Source organism: Chaetodon trifascialis, chromosome 8 (genome assembly GCF_039877785.1).
Source record: "Chaetodon trifascialis isolate fChaTrf1 chromosome 8, fChaTrf1.hap1, whole genome shotgun sequence".
Classification (NCBI taxonomy): Eukaryota; Metazoa; Chordata; class Actinopteri; order Chaetodontiformes; family Chaetodontidae; genus Chaetodon; species Chaetodon trifascialis.
In genome coordinates this window covers 2,602,833-2,622,500 of record NC_092063.1, presented here as the reverse complement: position 1 = coordinate 2,622,500, position 19,668 = coordinate 2,602,833, and the positions used below count along the sequence as shown (strand labels likewise).

At 44.1% G+C, this 19,668-nt stretch overlaps 1 protein-coding gene across 4 annotated transcripts in view; it reads right to left on the bottom strand.

Annotated features, from left to right (window-relative positions):
* Window positions 1-15,849, bottom strand: part of rgs19 (regulator of G protein signaling 19) — a 23,928-nt gene extending 8,079 nt beyond the window's left edge. For 2 of the 4 annotated variants that reach the window (XM_070969512.1, XM_070969513.1), the window contains exon 1: window positions 15,696-15,849. In XM_070969512.1, the coding sequence (XP_070825613.1) occupies window positions 15,696-15,752 (57 nt within the window). In that variant the 5' untranslated portion in view covers window positions 15,753-15,849. Of the gene's footprint in view, window positions 1-7,131; window positions 7,676-9,182; window positions 9,294-15,695 lie in introns of those variants that run through there. The other 2 variants (XM_070969514.1, XM_070969515.1) reach the window with 2 other exon arrangements.
* Window positions 15,850-19,668: the final 3,819 nt, after the last annotated feature.

Below are 19,668 nucleotides of genomic sequence, written 5' to 3'. Positions count from 1 at the left end.
CACACGCACACACACACATGCGCACACACACACACACACACACACACACACACACACACACACACACACACACACACACACAGGTTTCTCAACTCTGGGTTCAGGATTGAGGATTTCTGGATCGCTTGATCTGCACATGACGCTGCAGGAGGACATTTGTTTTCTACTTTTAACATTTAAAGGTTGCTGCTGAGAGCTCTCCATCCAGACCAGCGCGAGCACAACGAAAGAGTAACACTCGCTTCAAAGCTCGCATTCACAAGACAAGCTGAAGCAATCACACACACATACTGTACGTCTGTGTGTCTGACCGCAGTAACATGTACGAAGACGTGTCGTACAGCATGTGCTCACGTACACATGTACACACACGCAGATGCAGTGTGCGCGTGTGTGTGTGTGTGTGTGTGTGTGTGTGTGTGTGTGTGTGTGTGTGTGTGCAGATTCCACACGGTGCCATCATCATTAGACTGGATACTAATGTTCACATTTCTCTAAAATGGAGAAACTACAGCTCAGCTGACATTAGCCTCCAGCTGTCGACTGTGTGTGTGTGTGTGTGTGTGTGTGTGTGTGTGTGTGTGTGTGTGTGTGTGTGATTGATGCCAGCGCTGCAGAGAGTCACACAGTAAACGCGTGAACGGCAGCAGGAACGCGCCGCCCGCAGCGGCTGAGCGATGAAGCGCAGCCACAACATGAACTCAAATAAAGGACGTCGCCCGCTGCTGCAGCACAAACTGTACGTTTCACTCCTCCGAGTCTCAGCCTGTGAACAAGGTGAGCTATTTAAATTCTTCAGCTTCACCACAAGCATGTGCCGAGACGGTGAAGCGTGAATTTTACCGTCTACAGTCGTCTCTGAGCCTCGGGGGACGCAGGGCTCCATACCAATGTCACAGAATGGAACGAATGCCTGACTGATGATTAGCTGCTCCTGGACGCTCGCTAGCCGTAAAGGCTGGGTGACGACATGCATCAAGAGCTGAAGTGAAACTGGAACTTGGAGCTCAGCCTTACTCTGAAGCATGCTGTGCTGTGTCTACACAACAACTTTCTTAATCGATGTATTTTGTTTCTTGAACGTCCCTGTTTTAAGCTGCTGCTTCTTAAGTCCTGAACCCATCGCCGCTCGACATAGCAGGCATGTCTGCAGACAGTTCAATCACGTCTGTGTTTCATTTTCAGTGTGTGCAGGAGAAAAAATGGAGCGGAAATGCCGGAAAATACATTAAAGCAATAAATATCACAAAACACGTACTTGAAGCAAATGAATGAGACGCGACTGGAGAGACAAAAAGTAGCCGTGAGGCTCCAAAGTTCTCCAAAACAACACAGGAAACAAACTTAAAGTCCATATTTCCATCTTGTGATGTGACTGCTGCTGTTTCAATGATGATTCAACTCGTCAGACCGACCAATCAGAGCCGCCGACTGTTCATCGTGACGCACTGAACTCGCAGAGGAGCAAACTGCAGCAGAGCACGCTAACGTATCCTGAATATGGACAGAAAACTAAGAAACACGTTTAGTTTTTCACTGATAAACGACATCCTGAAGATGGATTACGAGATCTGGATCTTCAAACTTTTTAACTGCCTGGTCTCGGCGCTGGATCCAGGTCCGTGTGGTGACCATAAAACTGCCTGAAGAAAAAACACCAAGGACAAAACTTCAAGCAAACAGCCATTTTTCTCTGAGCATGTGTGTTTGAGCAAGACAGCCACCTTTAGTGCAGCTGACAGGTGTGTCATGTGAGTGCGCTCAAACACACACAAGATGTACACAACCACACACCTGCAGAAACACACACACACACACACACACACACTGCAGTGATATCACAGTTTACCTGCACTGTCAGAGCAAAGACGGAGGAACACTCCCTTCCTCTCTTTTATCACCTACACCATCTTTTATAACACCGGGCTATCACGTTTCTGACTGTGTGTGTGTGTGTGTGTGTGTGTGTGTGTGTGTGTGTGTGTGTGTGTGTGTGTGTGAGAGAGACAGAGGGGAGAGAGTGTGTGCGTGTGTGTGAAAAGGCAAGTCTGTGCGTGTGTGTGTGAATTCATGTTTTCTAGAGGTGATGACTGCACACTGCAAGATTCATTAGCAGTTTAGTCTAGAGGAGGAGGAAAGAAAGAAAGAAAGAAAGAAAGAAAGAAAGAAAGAAAGAAAGAAAGAAAGAAAGAAAGAAAGAAGACAGGAAGAAAGGAAGAAAGACAGGAAAACAAGAAGAAAGAAAGAAAGAAAGAAAGAAAGAAAGAAAGAAAGAAAGAAAGAAAGAAAGAAAGACAGGAAAACAAGAAGAAAGAAAGAAAGAAAGAAAGAAAGAAAGAAAGAAAGAAAGAAAGAAAGAAAGAAAGAAAGAAGCTGTTCAGTTCCTTTTGAGCAGATGTCTCACTTCCTCTTTTGTTCCACGTGAATTTCTGTGTGTGTGTGTGTGTGTGTGTGTGTGTGTGTTTAACAGGATTTGGGTAGGAGTGTTAATCTGATTAAACTAGATGACATTAGAAAGAAACCACACACACACACACACACACGCACGCACGCACGTGCACGCGCGCGCACACACACACACGCAGTAGTTCATTATCTCGTCACCAAACCTTCTTTCATTCTTTCAAGTCCATCGATCTGACATTCACTGAGCAGTTAAACGTACATGAAAGCAGTTCTGCAAAATCTATTGGTCACTTTGTCTATTGGTCACCACTGTGATCACCTGGACCTGGACCTGGACCTGGACCTGGACCTGGACCTGGACCTGGACCTGGACCTGGACCTGGACCTGGACCTGGACCTGGACCCGGACCCGCCTGCTCTGGCAGCACAGATGGACTCACATACCACGCCAATAAAGCAAGATCACATTTAAATTCAGAGTCACTGGCAGGGAATTGAGTGCAGCATGTACAGCACCCAACACACACACACACACACACACACACACACACACACACACACACACACACACACACACACACAGCTGCACCTGCCAGCAGGGTTTAAGTAATTAAGCGCTCATTTTAAGTATTAATCTGAGAGATTACTGCTCCATAATCTCACCACCCGATCACAAACAGCCGTCTATGAGTGTGTGTGTGTGTGTGTGTGTGTGTGTGTGTGTGTGTGTGTGTGTGTGTGACAGAGGTGTCAGTCACAATGACAGATCAACAGACAGACAGACGAGATGAAAGACGGACTGAACGAGTGACAGGCTGTTCTTTTAACAGGTTCGCTTCATATGTTCCAAACAGGCTGGAACAGGACGGAAGATGTGGAACGCTCCAAAAACACCTGTGTGGAACATTCCACAGGTAAACAGGTATGAGAGGCTCAGTTGTTCGCAAGCGAGGTTGGAGCCAGATTCACCACTTTGGGAACACATGACTGGATGAAGGAGACTAACAGATGAGCTCAGGAGCACTTCAGGAAACTGCACCTTTGAGCTGGAGAGAAGGAAGCAACCAATCAGGCTTCACACAGGTGAGCCAGGTCACCGCAGCTGGTCTGAATCTGTTTCAACGAGCTGTGACACCAGTCACACAAAGCCTGCAGCATGTTGGTTAGACGCTCAGAGTTCAGACGTTCATCCCATCATCAGAGCTGGATCGCTCAAAGGCATCGTGGCTGAGGAGCACATGTGACAGGCCACGCCCACTGAGTTGGCGTGAGATTTCGGTTAATTTTTGTTTGAAGTTGATTTTTTGGATGATGTTTTTTGGTTTTTGACCGATCTTGCTCTGCTGCCGCACTATGCAGAAATCCTGGACCTTGATTACAGCGCCACCATCTGGCTCGCGCTGCTTTTGAAGCCCATCATGTCTCGTTCATGTTTGTAGCTCATCCCAGCTCACCGCGACCTGAGCAGGTGTGGACAAAATGTGACGGCTGCAGTCTGACCTGCAGACCACATGGTGGCGCTAAGGTTTCCGAAAGCGTCTTCATGTCACATATAACAGTCTTAAAGACGTGTCAAATCATTTGTCTTCACTGGCCCATTTCCAACAAGTGTGACAGACGCAACACCGATTTTGTGGAACTAAACGGCGACGACACGACATATCGTACTCTGACTTCACAGGAACTGAGTGAACTGTCGCTTTGTGGGTATGAGGCTGCACTTCATCATATCCTTCAAGATATTATCAGTATCATTTTTAATGTCCTGGCTCAAACGTGAAGGAGACCAAGCTTTTACAGCCTCTCAGCTACCGTCACTGCTTATCTCACGTCTTATCTGTGGTATTATTATCATTATCTTTATTGCATTTTATTCGAAATTTATTCTTCTTGTACCTGCATCAGTCCTGAAATGTTTTAATCCTGTTTCAACCACAGGAAGCGCTCTGTTACTTCGTTTTGAAAAGTGTATAAATAAAGTTTTTTTAACCATCATTATTGATGTGATAACAACAGAAGAACAATAAAAACTTATTTCCCGCTGGAGCTCGAGAGGAGCGAAACAGCTGCGAGTGAATGAGTTCAAACGACGCCGACTGAGCAGAGCATCGATCAAATCATGTCGTTATGAGGACCAGATTCGCAGAATTACCCTGAAACATAACCCTGACGTGATCACAGTGGAGTCACAACACCAGCCGAAAACATCAGCTGTCCCACCAACAGTCCAAAGCCCAGGAGATGGAGTTTTCCACTAAATGAACGAGCGGCGCTCCGGTGTGTTTCTGTTTCGATCGGTGTTGACTCTGCTGCTTTCAACGCTGTGTGACCTCAGAGTCGTTAAGCTGAGGAGCTCGGTGGGTGTGAAGTGACTTCTGGCTGCTTCCACTTCACAAACAGTGCAGGTGGATGTCAGTGAGTCACACCCCACATCCACAGAAAAATGCTTTCTGGACGAGAGGAGCTTCTCCGAACTCCTGTCCTGACATGTTAACACTGCCAAAGCTTTGCTAATGCACTGTTCAACACACACACACACACACACACACACACACACACACACACACACACACACACACACACACACACACACACTTTACTATGCTGTATTTTCCTCTCCTCTCGTTCTTGATCTTGGAAATGTCACACACTCCCTCGCTTTCACACTGAAACTCCTTCTTACTTTACAACACACACACACACACACACACACACACACACACACACACACACACACACACGGGTGCACACACACACAGAGTAAGTGGGTCTATAAATCCGGCCTAACAGCGCTCTGCAGTGACAGATTCAAGGTTTTTCACCAGGGGGCTGCGCCAACAAACCATATCAGCTCCCAAATTCATCTCCTCTGCTCTCGTTATATGGACACACACTCGCACACACTCGCACACACACACACACACACACACGTTGACTACATACCAACAGTAAAGCTACAACTGCTCACATGTGCATACAAACACACTGCGATGCACACAATTGCAACAACGTACACATGTCAACTTAGAGTAACACCACACACACACACACACACACACACACACACACACACACACACACACACACACACACTACAACCACACAAGCTGCAGCATGCCCCTTTGCAAACATGCCCGTAACCAAACATGAAAGTGCTGACTTCCCATTAAAACAGGGAAAACACATTTTTGTCCAAAGTGAGGAAGAAGACGCGTCATGTGACGAATTAAACATGCGAGTGTTCACCTGAAGGTCAGTGGATTCTCCTGAAATCACTCTGGACACTGCTGGAAATCATTTCTGGAAAACTTTGTTACTGCTTAGTTTCACCAAATGTCATTTTTCAGCACTCTGAACAACAGATCATGATTAGATAGCACTTTGTGGTCAGTCACAGGTTTGATCCCCAGAGTGCTTAACAAGTATGGGTCCATGAGCAGCCTGTAGGTTGGGGTCGGACGACTACATCGGCTGTCGGCGATTAGCTAAATCCATCACAGTTTTTTTTTTTTTAACACTTCTTGTAATTTTATTTTGCTAATTTAAGAGGAAGTCGTCTAAAGTCAGAATATCTTCATATGTAACTCTGTGAATTAAGTTTATTTCCACCAAACCAGAGCTGGTGATGGGACAGAGGAAGGACTAATGTGAATCCAAAGGACTAAACTTTTTACAGCTTCCAACATCACAAAATGCATTACAGGTGCATTTTTCTTTCTCTACTTTCACAATAAAAGCCCTGCTTACACGCTGCTGACCAGGTTAAACATTCAGCATCCACTAGCAGCGCTTCAGTGCCAGCAGTCTCTCGATTTGATGAATTACTGTACCTTTACAGTCCAGCTCAGCATTTCTGTGGTGTCAGTCATCTGCAGAGTCAAATCTGACACTCACATTTACTTGAAGAGAGAATGAGACTCGAAACCAGGTTATCATCACCGCAAACCATTTGTGCACTTCTGCTGTCGACTACCGGTGAGCGCTGAAGCTATAAAAAGACTCAGAGGGCATAAAATGAGCTCAAAAAAACACCTGATGGATCAGTCGATTGATAGAAAACTCTGCAAAAAGAAAAAAATATGCTGATCAATTAACTACTCTCCAATGTGAGCATCTGCTGCTTTTCTGTGTTTTACAAGGCAGTGAACGCACCACCCTTGGCTCTTAGACTGTTGTGCAAAACAAGAAATTTGCTGACATTACCAAGTGTTTCAATAATGGAGAGGCAACTCATGGCGGTCCAAATAAATGATTGACAATAAAGTAAAGCCAAAAGGTCTGGACAGTGGGAAATCCATCTGAAACCTCTGAATCTGGAGCAAGTAAAATGTGCAGATTGTTAGTTGTTTATCAGCCAAAATATGTCCAAGATGTCCACTTTTCAGGAACTGAGAAACAGTCTTGTTTAAAGCTTGATGACGATGCATTTTCAAGTGTGTCTAAGAGAGTGTTGAAAGAGTTTCATCAGAAAGACAAATGGGAATTTCCTCTGAAACCCACAGAGGGGTTGTTAGATCACATAAATCTGAGTAAAGAAGGGACGTTCAGTTTGGGACGCATCCTTCTGAAGTGCACGGGCAGCCGGAGAGGGACTCAAACCACCAACCCCAGTGCTGCCTTGCTCTCTTCCCAGCCATAAAGTCAAAACTTTTAAGGGCGCGAACTAACCAAACTCTGTTACACTCAACTGTCGGCACACAGAAAGCATTCAGCCGCAAAGCTCACCAGAGACGAGACGGTTCAGCGGCGGATCGACGATGGACGACTGAATGAAAGAACAAACGGGTCCTTCTTTTTAGCCTCTCTCACTCCTTCGCTAATAGCTACGATGGTCCCATCAATCAACACTCGAGTAAAGGAGGAAGAGACAAAAGGCAGAGAAAAAGATGGAGAGAGAGAGAGCGGGAGAGCGAGAGAGGCAGGAAACAGAGGCAGAAGTATTGTGACACACAGGGCTTCTTGGTTTCTTTCTGAAACTTGATGAATCAGACCTGGTGTCTACACACTGACGCCCACACACACGCTCACACCAACCCTACCCGTCATGACTGCATGAGCCTATTCATGCCAAGATGGCTTACAGAGAAAAGCTGCTAAAACCAGCATTTACATTCCTTCTTCCTCTAAACTTGGACACCCCTGGAGTCCAGTCCAGACTTGTCAACGTCTCTCTCTTTCACAAGAATGCCAAACTTTACAAATCTGACTGTGTATCCCTCAAGCTACGTAAATGCTGCAGGCAGGAAACATCAGAGAGGAGCGTCTCTGCTCTGTCCTGTCAGCCTCCTCATTCTTTGATGGGGAGGAGAGTGAAAAACTGTCGGCAGCTTTGCTTCCCTCTGATTGACCGAGCGCGCACACAACACGGCCGTACTCCAGCCTACCTGTTGCCTCGGCCTGGTTTTCATGGTTTGGGCTCCTTAGTTCAACCCATCGCTGGAGCATTAAGATGTATTTCAGACAGCAGTGTGCTTGAACCAAAGGCGGAGTGGAAGAGCTTAACTGGCCTGCACTAAGCCTGGACCTCAACCCCTTCCAACACCTATAGGATGAACCGGAGCCAGACCTTATCACCCAACATCACTGCTGGATCTCACTAACGTAAATCCCTGCAGGTTCCAAAAACCTGTGGAAGCCTTCCCAGAAGAATGGAGGCAGTTATAGCAGCAGATTAATGCTGTGGTTTTGGATTGAGATGTTCAGCATGTGATATGAGTCAGGGTTTCCTGCAGCCTTCGCCCGAAATAAAGGGCGCCTCAATAATGTAAGATGGAATTACATTTGTGTGAAATACAACACTGGGCTTATCAAGCTTTAGGAGCAACACGACCAAGGCCACATATTTAATGAGTGAGGCGACTGTTTAAAGCATCATCTGGTAGCTGTGATGAGCAGATGAGATGGTCGGGGTCAGCTGGAGATTGGCGGGCTGATCGTGTTCTTCACAGTATTTAATCAGAGCTTTTTACAATCAGCCCCGACCAGGTGCTGATGGGCGTAAGGAGTTCACACGTTACTCCATCTAAACAGAGTATTACAGCTGGGGTGGGCTGCCAGATGTAGACACCCCCGCCCACTAAAATCAGAGGAAATCTAACATCAACCTTTACCAACGCGATCACTTCAGTGAACTTTCAAACATCGAGCAGTCGGCTGTACGAACACACCGAACCAGCGTGTTTGAAGCTCCATTGACAGCAGCCTTATAGAGAGCATTCAGGTGAAGGACGACAGGAAGTTAATACGAGGGAGAAAACAGATGAGTGCAACGGAAAAGAAGATGGGGAGACAGCTGAGAGGGAATATGGGGGAGTGGGAGGAAGAACTCGAGAAAGAGTGATGAAGAGTGAAAGTGGGTGAGAGATAACGAGAGGAAAAACAGTGGAGGAACTGGGAGGAATGGGAGAGAGAGAAAACAGTCCAAACGTCCAGGAATGTTACTGCATTCTGTCCAGGACGACTCGGGTGTGTGGACCTGAGGTATACAAGCATCCCAGCATGCATTTCACACCCACCACCAATGACAGCAAAGGTGGAAGTCGGGAGCGACTCATCACTGATTTTTGTTCTGCAACTGCTGTCGTGTCAGCACATTAAGTTTTGAGATTTTGAGATAACACTGATGCTTTCTGAGATACTCTGAGAGTACGCAAGTTTACTGCAGTATTCTGTACTGACAGGTGTACTTTTCCATGAGCCTGCTGCTCTGCCACACAGGTGTTCCAGTGACAAAAACACTTCCAAGACAGTGAAACAAAGAAATTCAGTTGGTTTACCAGTACGTCCGTCATGTTGTGAGGGCGGGCAGTCGGTTAGTGCGCAAGTCGTCAGCGTTGTTAGCAGGCCGGACACATGCATGTCATCCCCCCTTCTGCCTCGGACCTCTCCTTTATAAACACACACACACACACACACACACACACACACAGAGGAATGCACAAACGTGCAAACATGCATTCACGCACATACGCCACACGGAACCACAGCGATGCATCACAACAACATACACAGTCGTACATGAATGTGTGTGAAATCCCACAAGAACGTGCAGCCGAGGACCGAAAACACGACGAAGAAGCACAGAAAACAGCACGACCACAAAATGCACCAAACATTTATCCGAAGAAACATGGGTGCATACAGGCAACAGCACACGCGCACACGCATACGCACACACACGGAGAGAAAAAAAGGGCATAGTGAGTGTGTGTGATCTTCCATCTGTGACACAGGACATTCATTTTCTGACAATTCATTCAAATGATGCTCAAACTTTAAGCAAATTTCCAAAAAAAGGAAATGAAAGAGAAAGTGACTCTGTGTGTGTTTCCACGAACTGCTCTCATGTAAACATAGTGAGGACGCTCAAACACGAGTTTTTAACCAGGACCTGCAGAAAGTCACGGTGTGTCATCGCTACTTCACATGTAAGAGGGCGTGTGTGACGTTCACACATTAACACTGAATCAGGTGCCTCCCTGTAACTGGACCAAACCAGGACCAACAATGATAATAATGGACCAAACCATCGCTGTAAGACCCATTCACATGCAACCAAAACACCACCAAATATTCAACCAAGAAGGGCTTAACAGTGGCCCAATTCACTGATTTAACAATTCAATTCAATTCAATTCAATTCAATTCAATTTTATTTGTATAGCGCCAAATCACAACAGAAGTTGTCTCAGGACACTTTCCATATAGAGCTGGTACAGACCAAGCTCTTTTATCTACAAAGAAACCAACAATTCCCCCATGAGCAGCACTTGGCGACAGTGGCGAGGAAAAACTTCCTTTTAACAGGCAGAAACCTCGAGCAGAACCAGACTCTGGGTGGGCGGCCATCTGCCTCGACTGGTTGGGTGAGAGAGGAAGAGCAAGAGAGAGAGAGAGTGAGACAGACAGACAGACAGAAAAGCAGTCAGAGAGAGAGAGAGAGAGAGAGAGAGAGACATGCAGTCACAGTAACAGTGACAGTGGATGTAATAACACAGTTCATACTGGACCAAACCTGGCCTGAAACACTCCAGAGAATGTTGCCAATGATGTAAAGCTCCACTTCTGGAGCGGTGAGGCTTTTAAAAGCAGCTGCTCTTTGGAAATTTACCTCTGGGGTTCATTTTCCTTTGAAACCCTCCACAATGAATAACTTGAATTCCAAATTGAAACCATGAGACAGAGATTAGTCGCAAGGTTGTTGCTTATCATGCCAATTAGCTTCAATAAGGGAAGCTAATGAAGAGGTCATTTTGGAGAAATAGGAATTTTCTAGTTTATGGACTTCTTAACTGAGAGGATTTGCTCCGACATCAGGTTTTGGAACGCTGGTTGGACAAAACGAACGTAGATATTTTCTAGATCTAGAAATGTTTACTGAGCTAATAAATCAAACGATAATTAGGCTCATTTTTTCATAAGCTCACATTAATTCAGACTTTCTTTTGCAACCAGTGGAGTCGCCTCCTGCTGGCCACTAGAAAGAATGCAGGGTTGAGGCAGTCCCACATCAGCTCCACTCATCAGACCTGGAAGCCCCGTCGACTTATTTTGGGGTCTATGGGAACAGCATATACCTCATAACTCCAGTTTTGGTGACTGTGTTTTAAGTTGGTATTAAGAATGACATGGTCTTGTATGGGCTGAGAAAACTCTCTGAACTCTTGATGATCCTTTCAAAATCCCACTGGAACCACAAAAATATGTTGTGGTCAAACTAAAAATACAGCAGGTTTTTTTCGTTCCTGGACAAACATTTGACATTCAGGAGGTTTAAAGTTTTCATGTGACATCAGTGATGGGAATGCTGGTTTTGACCAGTGAAACCACCACACACTCCTAGACGAGATGATAATGAAGACGCACACACTTGAGAGAATGGCGGCCACATACATAACACACACACACACACACACACACACACACACACACACACACACACACACACACACACACACACACACACACACATACACACACACACACACACAGCTACAGTAAAGGTGGACAGAAATACACAATAAGAGACTGAAAGAAAAAACAAAGGGGGAAACAGAAACCACGAGAGGGACGCAGGAAGGGAAGACGATGACCAACTTAAAAAAAGAGGAAGCAAGCAACAGACATAATGAAGAAAGACACAGGAAGAGGAAGTGTGTACCAACTGGCAACAGGAAGTAGGAAAAAACTTCAAGACTCCGGACCGGGTACAAGTCAGTACCTTTAAGGTGGTACGTTTCTTAATCTCGGGGTTGAGGCCCCGAAGTCGTCTGCTGATACTGAGGGTGTAACTCGAACCAGCTACAGGGAAGGACCCCAAATCACACGGATTTACAAGGATAAAGGCGGCTGGATGTTGACTTTTGCTCGCCAGCAGTTCCACATGTCCGAGACACACCGAACAGAAAACGGAGAAGTGCTGCAAAGAGCTTTATTTTGAAAAACTGGCACCTCCTTTGACCCTCATGTCTGATTTGAAAAGCACCTTCCTGTGCAACACCTTCACCTGAAGCTGTCCAGTATAATTCCTGGGAAGGTGTTTACTGCACAATGAGAGGAAGAGGAGGGGATGAGTTGTAAAATACCATTTCTGCTCAAATTACATATACATTAACGCAACCACACATTCATTTCTGCTTTTTTTTGTGTCTCTTCCTCTAAAAAAACAGGGTAACACCTTATATGGTCATAAATAGGAATTATATAAGTAGTGATATCAAAGCTATAGTTTATACTCAGGGTATGTTACAGTATATAGGAGAATGTGTACAATAAGACTGCTGCTGGACTGGACGCGCATGTCCGAACTTCATAGTGTCAGTTTATACATAAACATATCATCAAGTACAGCAAGGTCACAATACTCACAAAGCTCACAGACCCTGTAGGAAAAGGGTCTTTTTGGACTCGATCGTCTGACATTCACTGTGAGTTTTAATGTTCCAATAATCAAGATCTCGTTCAAAGTCTAAATACATAAAAATCAGGCCAGACAAACACTACTAGACCTCCACCATGAGGTTACAGCCTCACGCCACCATTTTTGACATTTTTTCACATTTCACTTATGACTTCAACTGCTGGTAATACACATATTATTATTATTATTATTATTATTATTATTATTATTATTATTATTATTATTATTATTATTATTAATTGGCCAAAACAGTCCATCAGTACCTGATGTATTCATCCTGTGGCCCAACGCTCAGCAAATCTCTGCTACACAATAACAGACCAACACAAAGCAGGTTCACAGCCCACTGAATGTAAATGGGACAGGTATGCATGACTTCAATCTTATTAAAGTTTGCCATTGGTCTAACTTAGTTAGTGTCATTCAATTTTGTTTTTCCTCTATCGGTTATGTTCAGTAATTTGCAGAGGGCGGCCAACTCAGGTTTTAGTTCGGCAACAATCTCTAGCCTCATGCTTCCTTACATAAAAATCCCAAACAGTACTGAGGAATTCAGATTTTCCATACGGGGAAAAGACAGCAACAGTGTCAGATCGCGACCTGCTGAGGCAGAAACCCTGAGCTGATGTACTGAATTCAGTTTTTATATCAGAGAACGTTTGGATCTGAACAAAACAGTTTAAAGAGTCGTATTTTTCAAGTCTTCCCATATTTTATTTTTACTCCCCAGTGATCCACTCAGACCATTTTTTTGTCATTTCTCCTGAGCTTAAGAAAGGCTGTTCTGAGTACTTTTCCAGTTCTGTTTGAACTGAAGCGAGAGTGAAAAGGTCCCGCCCAAACGATGAAAGAACTGTACCAATAAAATCTAATTTAATTAGTTAACCAGAAGCAGATTCCATCGCATCCTTCCCCATTAAATGTCCTCATTCTATTACCTACCACCACACCAAATTCCATTCTCCAATTTAACACTTTTAAGTTTCTTTCTTTCTTTGCAATGTAGACTGAGAGAAGAATATTCACAGGCTACTTTTCCAAATCCACATGAGCGACTCTTCCCATCGGCATCAATTAGATCCACCTAACAGCACTTACTTACAAAGACAATATGTCACTTTTACAATAGTCCAACTGTTTCTCCCGTTACTTCCTCCTTCCAAAGCGGTGGTGAAAACGCCAGGAGCAAATGCCAGTTTTCATTAAAACAAAAGTATGACTGTTGTGCTAGCTGCACGCCAAATTAATCAGAGCACACAAGGGCAAATTGCCTCCCAAGTCACCATATGACCAGTTGCTGACAAGCAATGCAGCATTTAAAAGACTTTTTTTTAAAAACACAGTCTGGTGCAATGGTCTATCCACATAAAACACACTGGGGCTACAGTTCATCACTTCCAGCAAACAGCATCACCAAGCTGTTTTAACAGAGTAGTCTCTGGTCGAGCTCGGCTAAAGACACAAAAACGCAGACCATCAGCACGTTAAGCTGTCGTTCACTACCAAGCATGTTTGTAACCAGTACAGACGACATTATCGTCACTTCAGCTGTCCGTCCTCTGCTCTGCTGCATGATTGTGGAGGGCTACGAGCCACACGAGTCTGCTTGTAAAGACTCTCACACTGAGCTGAATTAAATGAATGCTCATAAATTGGGTAAATACGCTGAGAACTGGTTATCAAAAGAGAAAAGGTCCGATCAGTGCATGCAACATCCCATTTAAGGAGTGCGCTGATCAGACTTTTTCTCTGTCCATAACCAGCACCAAAATCAATATGATCTTCATACATCCTTAGAGCAGATACAGGAAAAAAAACTGATAACATTGTTTTGTTCAGCAAGAGTGCTGCAAGAAAAAAGCTTGAAAAATTAGTTTGAGGGCAGGAAACATCGAAAAAATCTCAGATAATGTCTGTTGTTGGTAAGTGAGTGTATCCAAATGTACATTAACACAACAAACTAACGCACCAGCCTCGCAACACTGAGGCCACGATCAAACCACAAATCTTCATTCAGTAAAACATGTCAGTCTGTAAGCTTCTAAAATGCTGTTTTAATAGCTTCAAATGATGCCGAGGCCAGTGACAGTTGTGATACGTCGCCTAACATTCGCTTTAAGATTGGAGAAAACAGAGCTACGTCATTCCTGCATGCAAGATTCCTTTTCAGGTTCTTGCGGTTAGCACCTAGCACCAGAAGCTAACTCTCAAGCTAGCAACTTGCTATCTTACGAGCTAGCAAACTCACATTTTACAACATTTCATCTGTATCGCAACTACGGCAAACTACACCACAGGTGGTTAGCAGTGCAGTTAGCATACCAAGAATTAGCTTAAATAGCTAACTAAGAGAGTTTTTTTTCCTGTAAATACTTGTTTATATACTATTTCAAAATTTGATACATATTATATAATTATATATGTAGTTACGCTTACAATATCTCTATTTTTAACTAATTTTTAACTGCTGTTATTCCTGTTGATATTGTTTGTTACTTTTCTGTCACTTTTTTGAACAACTGCTGTACACACTCTGTGTTTGTCTGTATGTTTAATTGCTACTGCAACAAAATAATTTCCCAAATTGGGATCAAAAAAGAAGCAGTCTAAAGTCATTCTCCATTTTTAAATCATATGTAAGAACAGTGAATTTGATATTTTTTGATGAGAAAATTCAGTACCAAATTAAATTAAAGTGGGAAAAGAAACAAACAAACAAAAAAAGCCACAAAAAAATCCAAATATTGAGGTTTCAGTCAAATGCGTGAAGTTCAACACAAAATTTGTCAAACGTGCTAGTTAGCCGTGGGCCAGCGTTACTTAAAGCTGAGAGGGTCCATCATCCTCAACAGCAAACATTAAGCTAACAGTAAGTTAAATTTATTTTACTAAAATCACTTAATTGGACATGACAACTAAAAAAAAAAAGTAAGTAAAAAAAAAAATAAAGTAAGCTTTTTGTCTCCTTCCTCAGTTTTCTACCAACAACCTGTTTGTGTGTTTTTGGACAGTCAAAGACTGAAACATTGTTGCTGTTGTCACTAAGAAAAACGTTCAAAAGAAACACAAACAGACGAAAAAGGAGACAAGACGGAGGTCCGCTCGACCCTTCTCCTGCTCTTTTCCCCACAGACCGCCTGCCTGCTGCCCGCTCTCAAGAAGGAGTCAAGGAGGTGAGAAAGGGAACGAGGGAAGGAGGAAAGCAGGGAGGGGAGGGAAGGAATCGTGGAGCCCGACCTTTTCCTCAACACCGCGGAACGAGGAAAAGCCCCGCCGCTGACTGGAGACCAGAGAAGGGGAAATTAAACTGAAACAGCAGCCCTCCCCTCCCCGTGTTCAAGCTCGTTTCTGCAGCCGATCAGATACTCACAATCTTGGCATTAATAAGGTCTGGAGGGCGGTATCCGCTGCGCTTTCGGTGGCACATCCGTGTGCTTTTTTTCTTCCTCTGCCGCTCCGCACCGGGGGGTTGGTGCGCGGATTTTTTTTATTTATTTTTCTAAATATCCTGCCGCCGCCGCCGCCGCCGCTGTATCGGAAGAAGAAGAAGAAGAAGGAGTCCGCCTCCTCCCCCCTCTGCTGCTCTCCTCCTGCTCGGGTTTTTCCCAGAGAGAGAGTGATAGAGAGACCCGCAGAAAGAGTGTGTGTGTGTGTGTGTGTGTGTGTGTGTGTGTGTGTGTGTGTGTGTGTGAGAGGGAGAGAGGGAGCGAGATCACCGCCCTGGCGGACAGAGGCGGCAAAGCGCATGCGCGGATTCAGACGTCCATCCTGGCAGGAGTGGACCTGGACACAAAAACTTTACATCATATATATATATATATATATATATATATATATATATATATATATATATATATATATATATATATATATATATATATATATATATATATATATATATATATATGTATGTGTGTGTGTGTGTGTGTGTGTGTGTGTGTGTGTGTGTGTGTGTGTGTGTATTGCAGCTTCACATGTGCATTACAGCTATATATATCGTTTCATGCTTTCTTATATCTATAAACTTTCATATTTACTTTTTTCACTTATGCAACCAAACATTAGGGACTGTTAGCATAAAAAAAATGTTTGTTGTATTTGTAAAGTGACACTTAATCAGACAGAAGATATTTTTAGTGTTTAAACCATGACAGTTTTCAGCTTCTTTGCATACACACCACAGATCAGTGTGAGACATCTCTGACCACAGATTCAAACCACTAGGCCTCCAACTTCTCTTCTGCTCATCATATTTAGGGAGGACTCACAGGTGGATTTACAACATTACATCTTTCCAGGACCCTGAAAAACAACACCAGGCATCCTCCATGAACTGTGGTTCCTCCTTTTCAGGAATGTTAAGGAGTCAAACACATGATGAGAGTCAGTACACTTCACTACAGCAGCCACCAATTCTTGATTCTGGAGCTGCGCTGTCTACATGCAGCCAGTCATACATCCATATTTCTTGGCATGTAGAAAGATAATGTTGCATATTAAAAGAACCAGCTGTCTTAGGTTCACCTGGTTCACCTGCACAGACCCAGAGCTTCAACACACCCTAATTTAACACTCAGTGAGTGTAACAAAAGGATAACCTGAAGCTCAAACTTAAGGACAAAGACTTTTCAGGGTGGAACTAATCAGTTAAATGTCCACTGTCCGCTGTATTAGTTTCAATGCAGAATTTGATGAGATTCAACAGGAGACAGTTGCTTCAAATGATGTGAACAGACTAGGAGCAACAGGAGGGGGCGCCATACACTAAGCAGAGCGAGAGAGAGAGAGAGAGAGAGAGAGAGAGAGAGAGAGAGAGAGAGAGAGAGAGAGAGAGTAAATAATACAGTACAGATTTTTATTTAACCTGTTAAGTTCTAATACAATAAAAGTGTCCTACTGAAATGTATTTACTTTGCTCAATAGCAGTCCTCAGCAGTATCCTGTTACACATAAATGAGTAATTTTATGTCGAACCACCTCTGAAAACATCACCGAAGTGCAGTAAAGCCAGGTGTCTAATTTATTTTCACTATTTGGACACTACAGTGTCTCCGTACTCATTTCCGGTCATGTGTGAGTCCTGCATACATCATGTGACTTTCATATTCACCAAAATCAAAAAGAAGTGCATGGTGAGTTCACTGACTCACCTGCCGGTTACTTCATCGCTGTCAAACGCTTTTATTGTCATGCCTTTCCTCAGGCGCATCTCTGTGAGCACTGATGACTCGCCTCCTTTGAGTCAGCTGACTTTAATGTTGATGCTCAAGATATTGAAAAAGATGCAGCACTTTGGACATAGAATCATTTTTTCTGTTTCAGCGCCCCCTACTGGAGCACTGGCACTGAAAGTGGTTGGAGTTGGCTTTCGTCTCCACCTCCATGTGTTATCAGAGGTTAACCTTTGATCAGTGATACGATTCTGAATCATATCTAACGGCGCAAATCCCCTCTGATATGCTTAAGGCGTGTGAAGTCTTATCAAGTGCATTTCCTCAGCCTAAAGTATATCTGCTGCTTTGTATGTAGGTGACATAGAAACATGTAGGAAGGCCTTGGTTACACAGCTCACCTTTACAGCAACGCAGGGCAAGAACACACAAAATTGTGGCACTTTTGACTAAATCTTAATAATTTCTTGTGTGTTCATATGTATACTAAAGGCTCAAATGATGCCAAAAAGCTGTTAAGTGTAGAAAACTCGTGGCTCTCCTTGCTGTTTCCATGCAATAAACTAAACCTGCCACCTGTTGCATGTCCTGTGTGGTGAACTGTGGCCACAGGGGGGCACTAAAGCTGCATATCAAGCCGTTGATGCCGCAGTTTGAGGTTATGCAGATGGTCCGTTATTTGCAGACAGATATTGACCAGCGATGGACTCGGGATGCAGTTGCTCTCTCTGCTCCAAACATTTTGTCCTCAAAGAACCTGGACTGAGTGCAGTTTGTGCTGTAACTCTGAACCAGGTAAGATCAACGTTTTTCACTCAAACAACACCCTGTTTCACTTTCACATTACCACCTGAGTGCCGCCTCCACAACTATAATTTTATAGTGATTAGTTCCACTGGGGGACTTAGGGCTTAATTGCTTTGCCTGAGGATAGGACTAGTCATTTTTGAAGGGAGGCAGAGTGTTTCTCATTGAGTTTCATGTCAAGTTAATTTCCCTCTTCATCACTAGTGTGTCTCAAAGGACGTCACAGAGAAAGAGCTTACAGAGATCTGGCATGTCAACAAAACAACATGATGCAGAGGATTCTACAGCAGAATCAGTTGGGAGGAAGGCAACGCAAACTGCCAGATAAAATGTAATATGTAAAGCTGAAAAAAGCCATAACTGCAGCAATTAAGAGAGGGATTTCCAGCAGGAGAGCACAGTATTCAGGAGGCGCTGTGACAGAACAATACAATGATTTCTGAGGACATTGAATTAGACAAACATGATGAGCAACAGTGGGCATGAAATAGCATGATTCACCTGCAGTCACCACATTAGTTTACATATAAAGAAAACTGAATTAGTGTGAAATTACAAGATGTTTAAATGAACTGTCCTGTTGTGCGTCATGTGAAGCTGAGCCAGTCAAAGTACAGGAAAAGTAAATATCTCGTCCAGAGTAAAACCTTTTTTTCTGGGTTGAATTACAGAGATGTGACTCATTTGTACTTTACAGCACATGTTTATATTCTGCAGATACTGTTCAGGGCAGATTGACTTGAGCTGAACATATCAGAAAACAGATGCTTTCGAGTTTAAATCAGAGGTCGAGTGTCGTGCTGCACAGAGTTTGTCATCTTTATGTCATACCTGCAGACCTGCAGATTTTGTCAGGCTGAAGTTTGGTCAATCAGGAGGAAGTGAAACCTTCATACTGCAAAACAGGAAACACAAACACACACACGCCCACATGCAACTTACAGTTTTATCCCCACATGTGGAGGAACATTTCTGCACATTTGTTTTCCTGCCGTGCTCTTAATTACATTTTACCTTAATGATTGTATGTTTTCTGTGGCACAACTTTGAGCTGCAATCAGCGAGTCCCCCGCTGAGTTTGGAAGAGAGAGTGGAACAGCAGCCCCATGAAGACAGACAGACAGACAGACAGACAGGCAGGCAGGCAGACAGACAGGCAGGCAGACAGACAGACAGACAGGCAGGCAGGCAGGCAGGCAGGCAGACAGGCAGACAGGCAGGCAGACAGGCAGGCAGGTAGGCAGGCAGGCAGGCAGGCAGACAGGCAGACAGACAGGCAGGCAGGCAGGCAGGCAGGCAGGCAGGCAGGCAGGCAGACAGACAGACAGGCAGACAGGCAGACAGGCAGGCAGACAGACAGGCAGA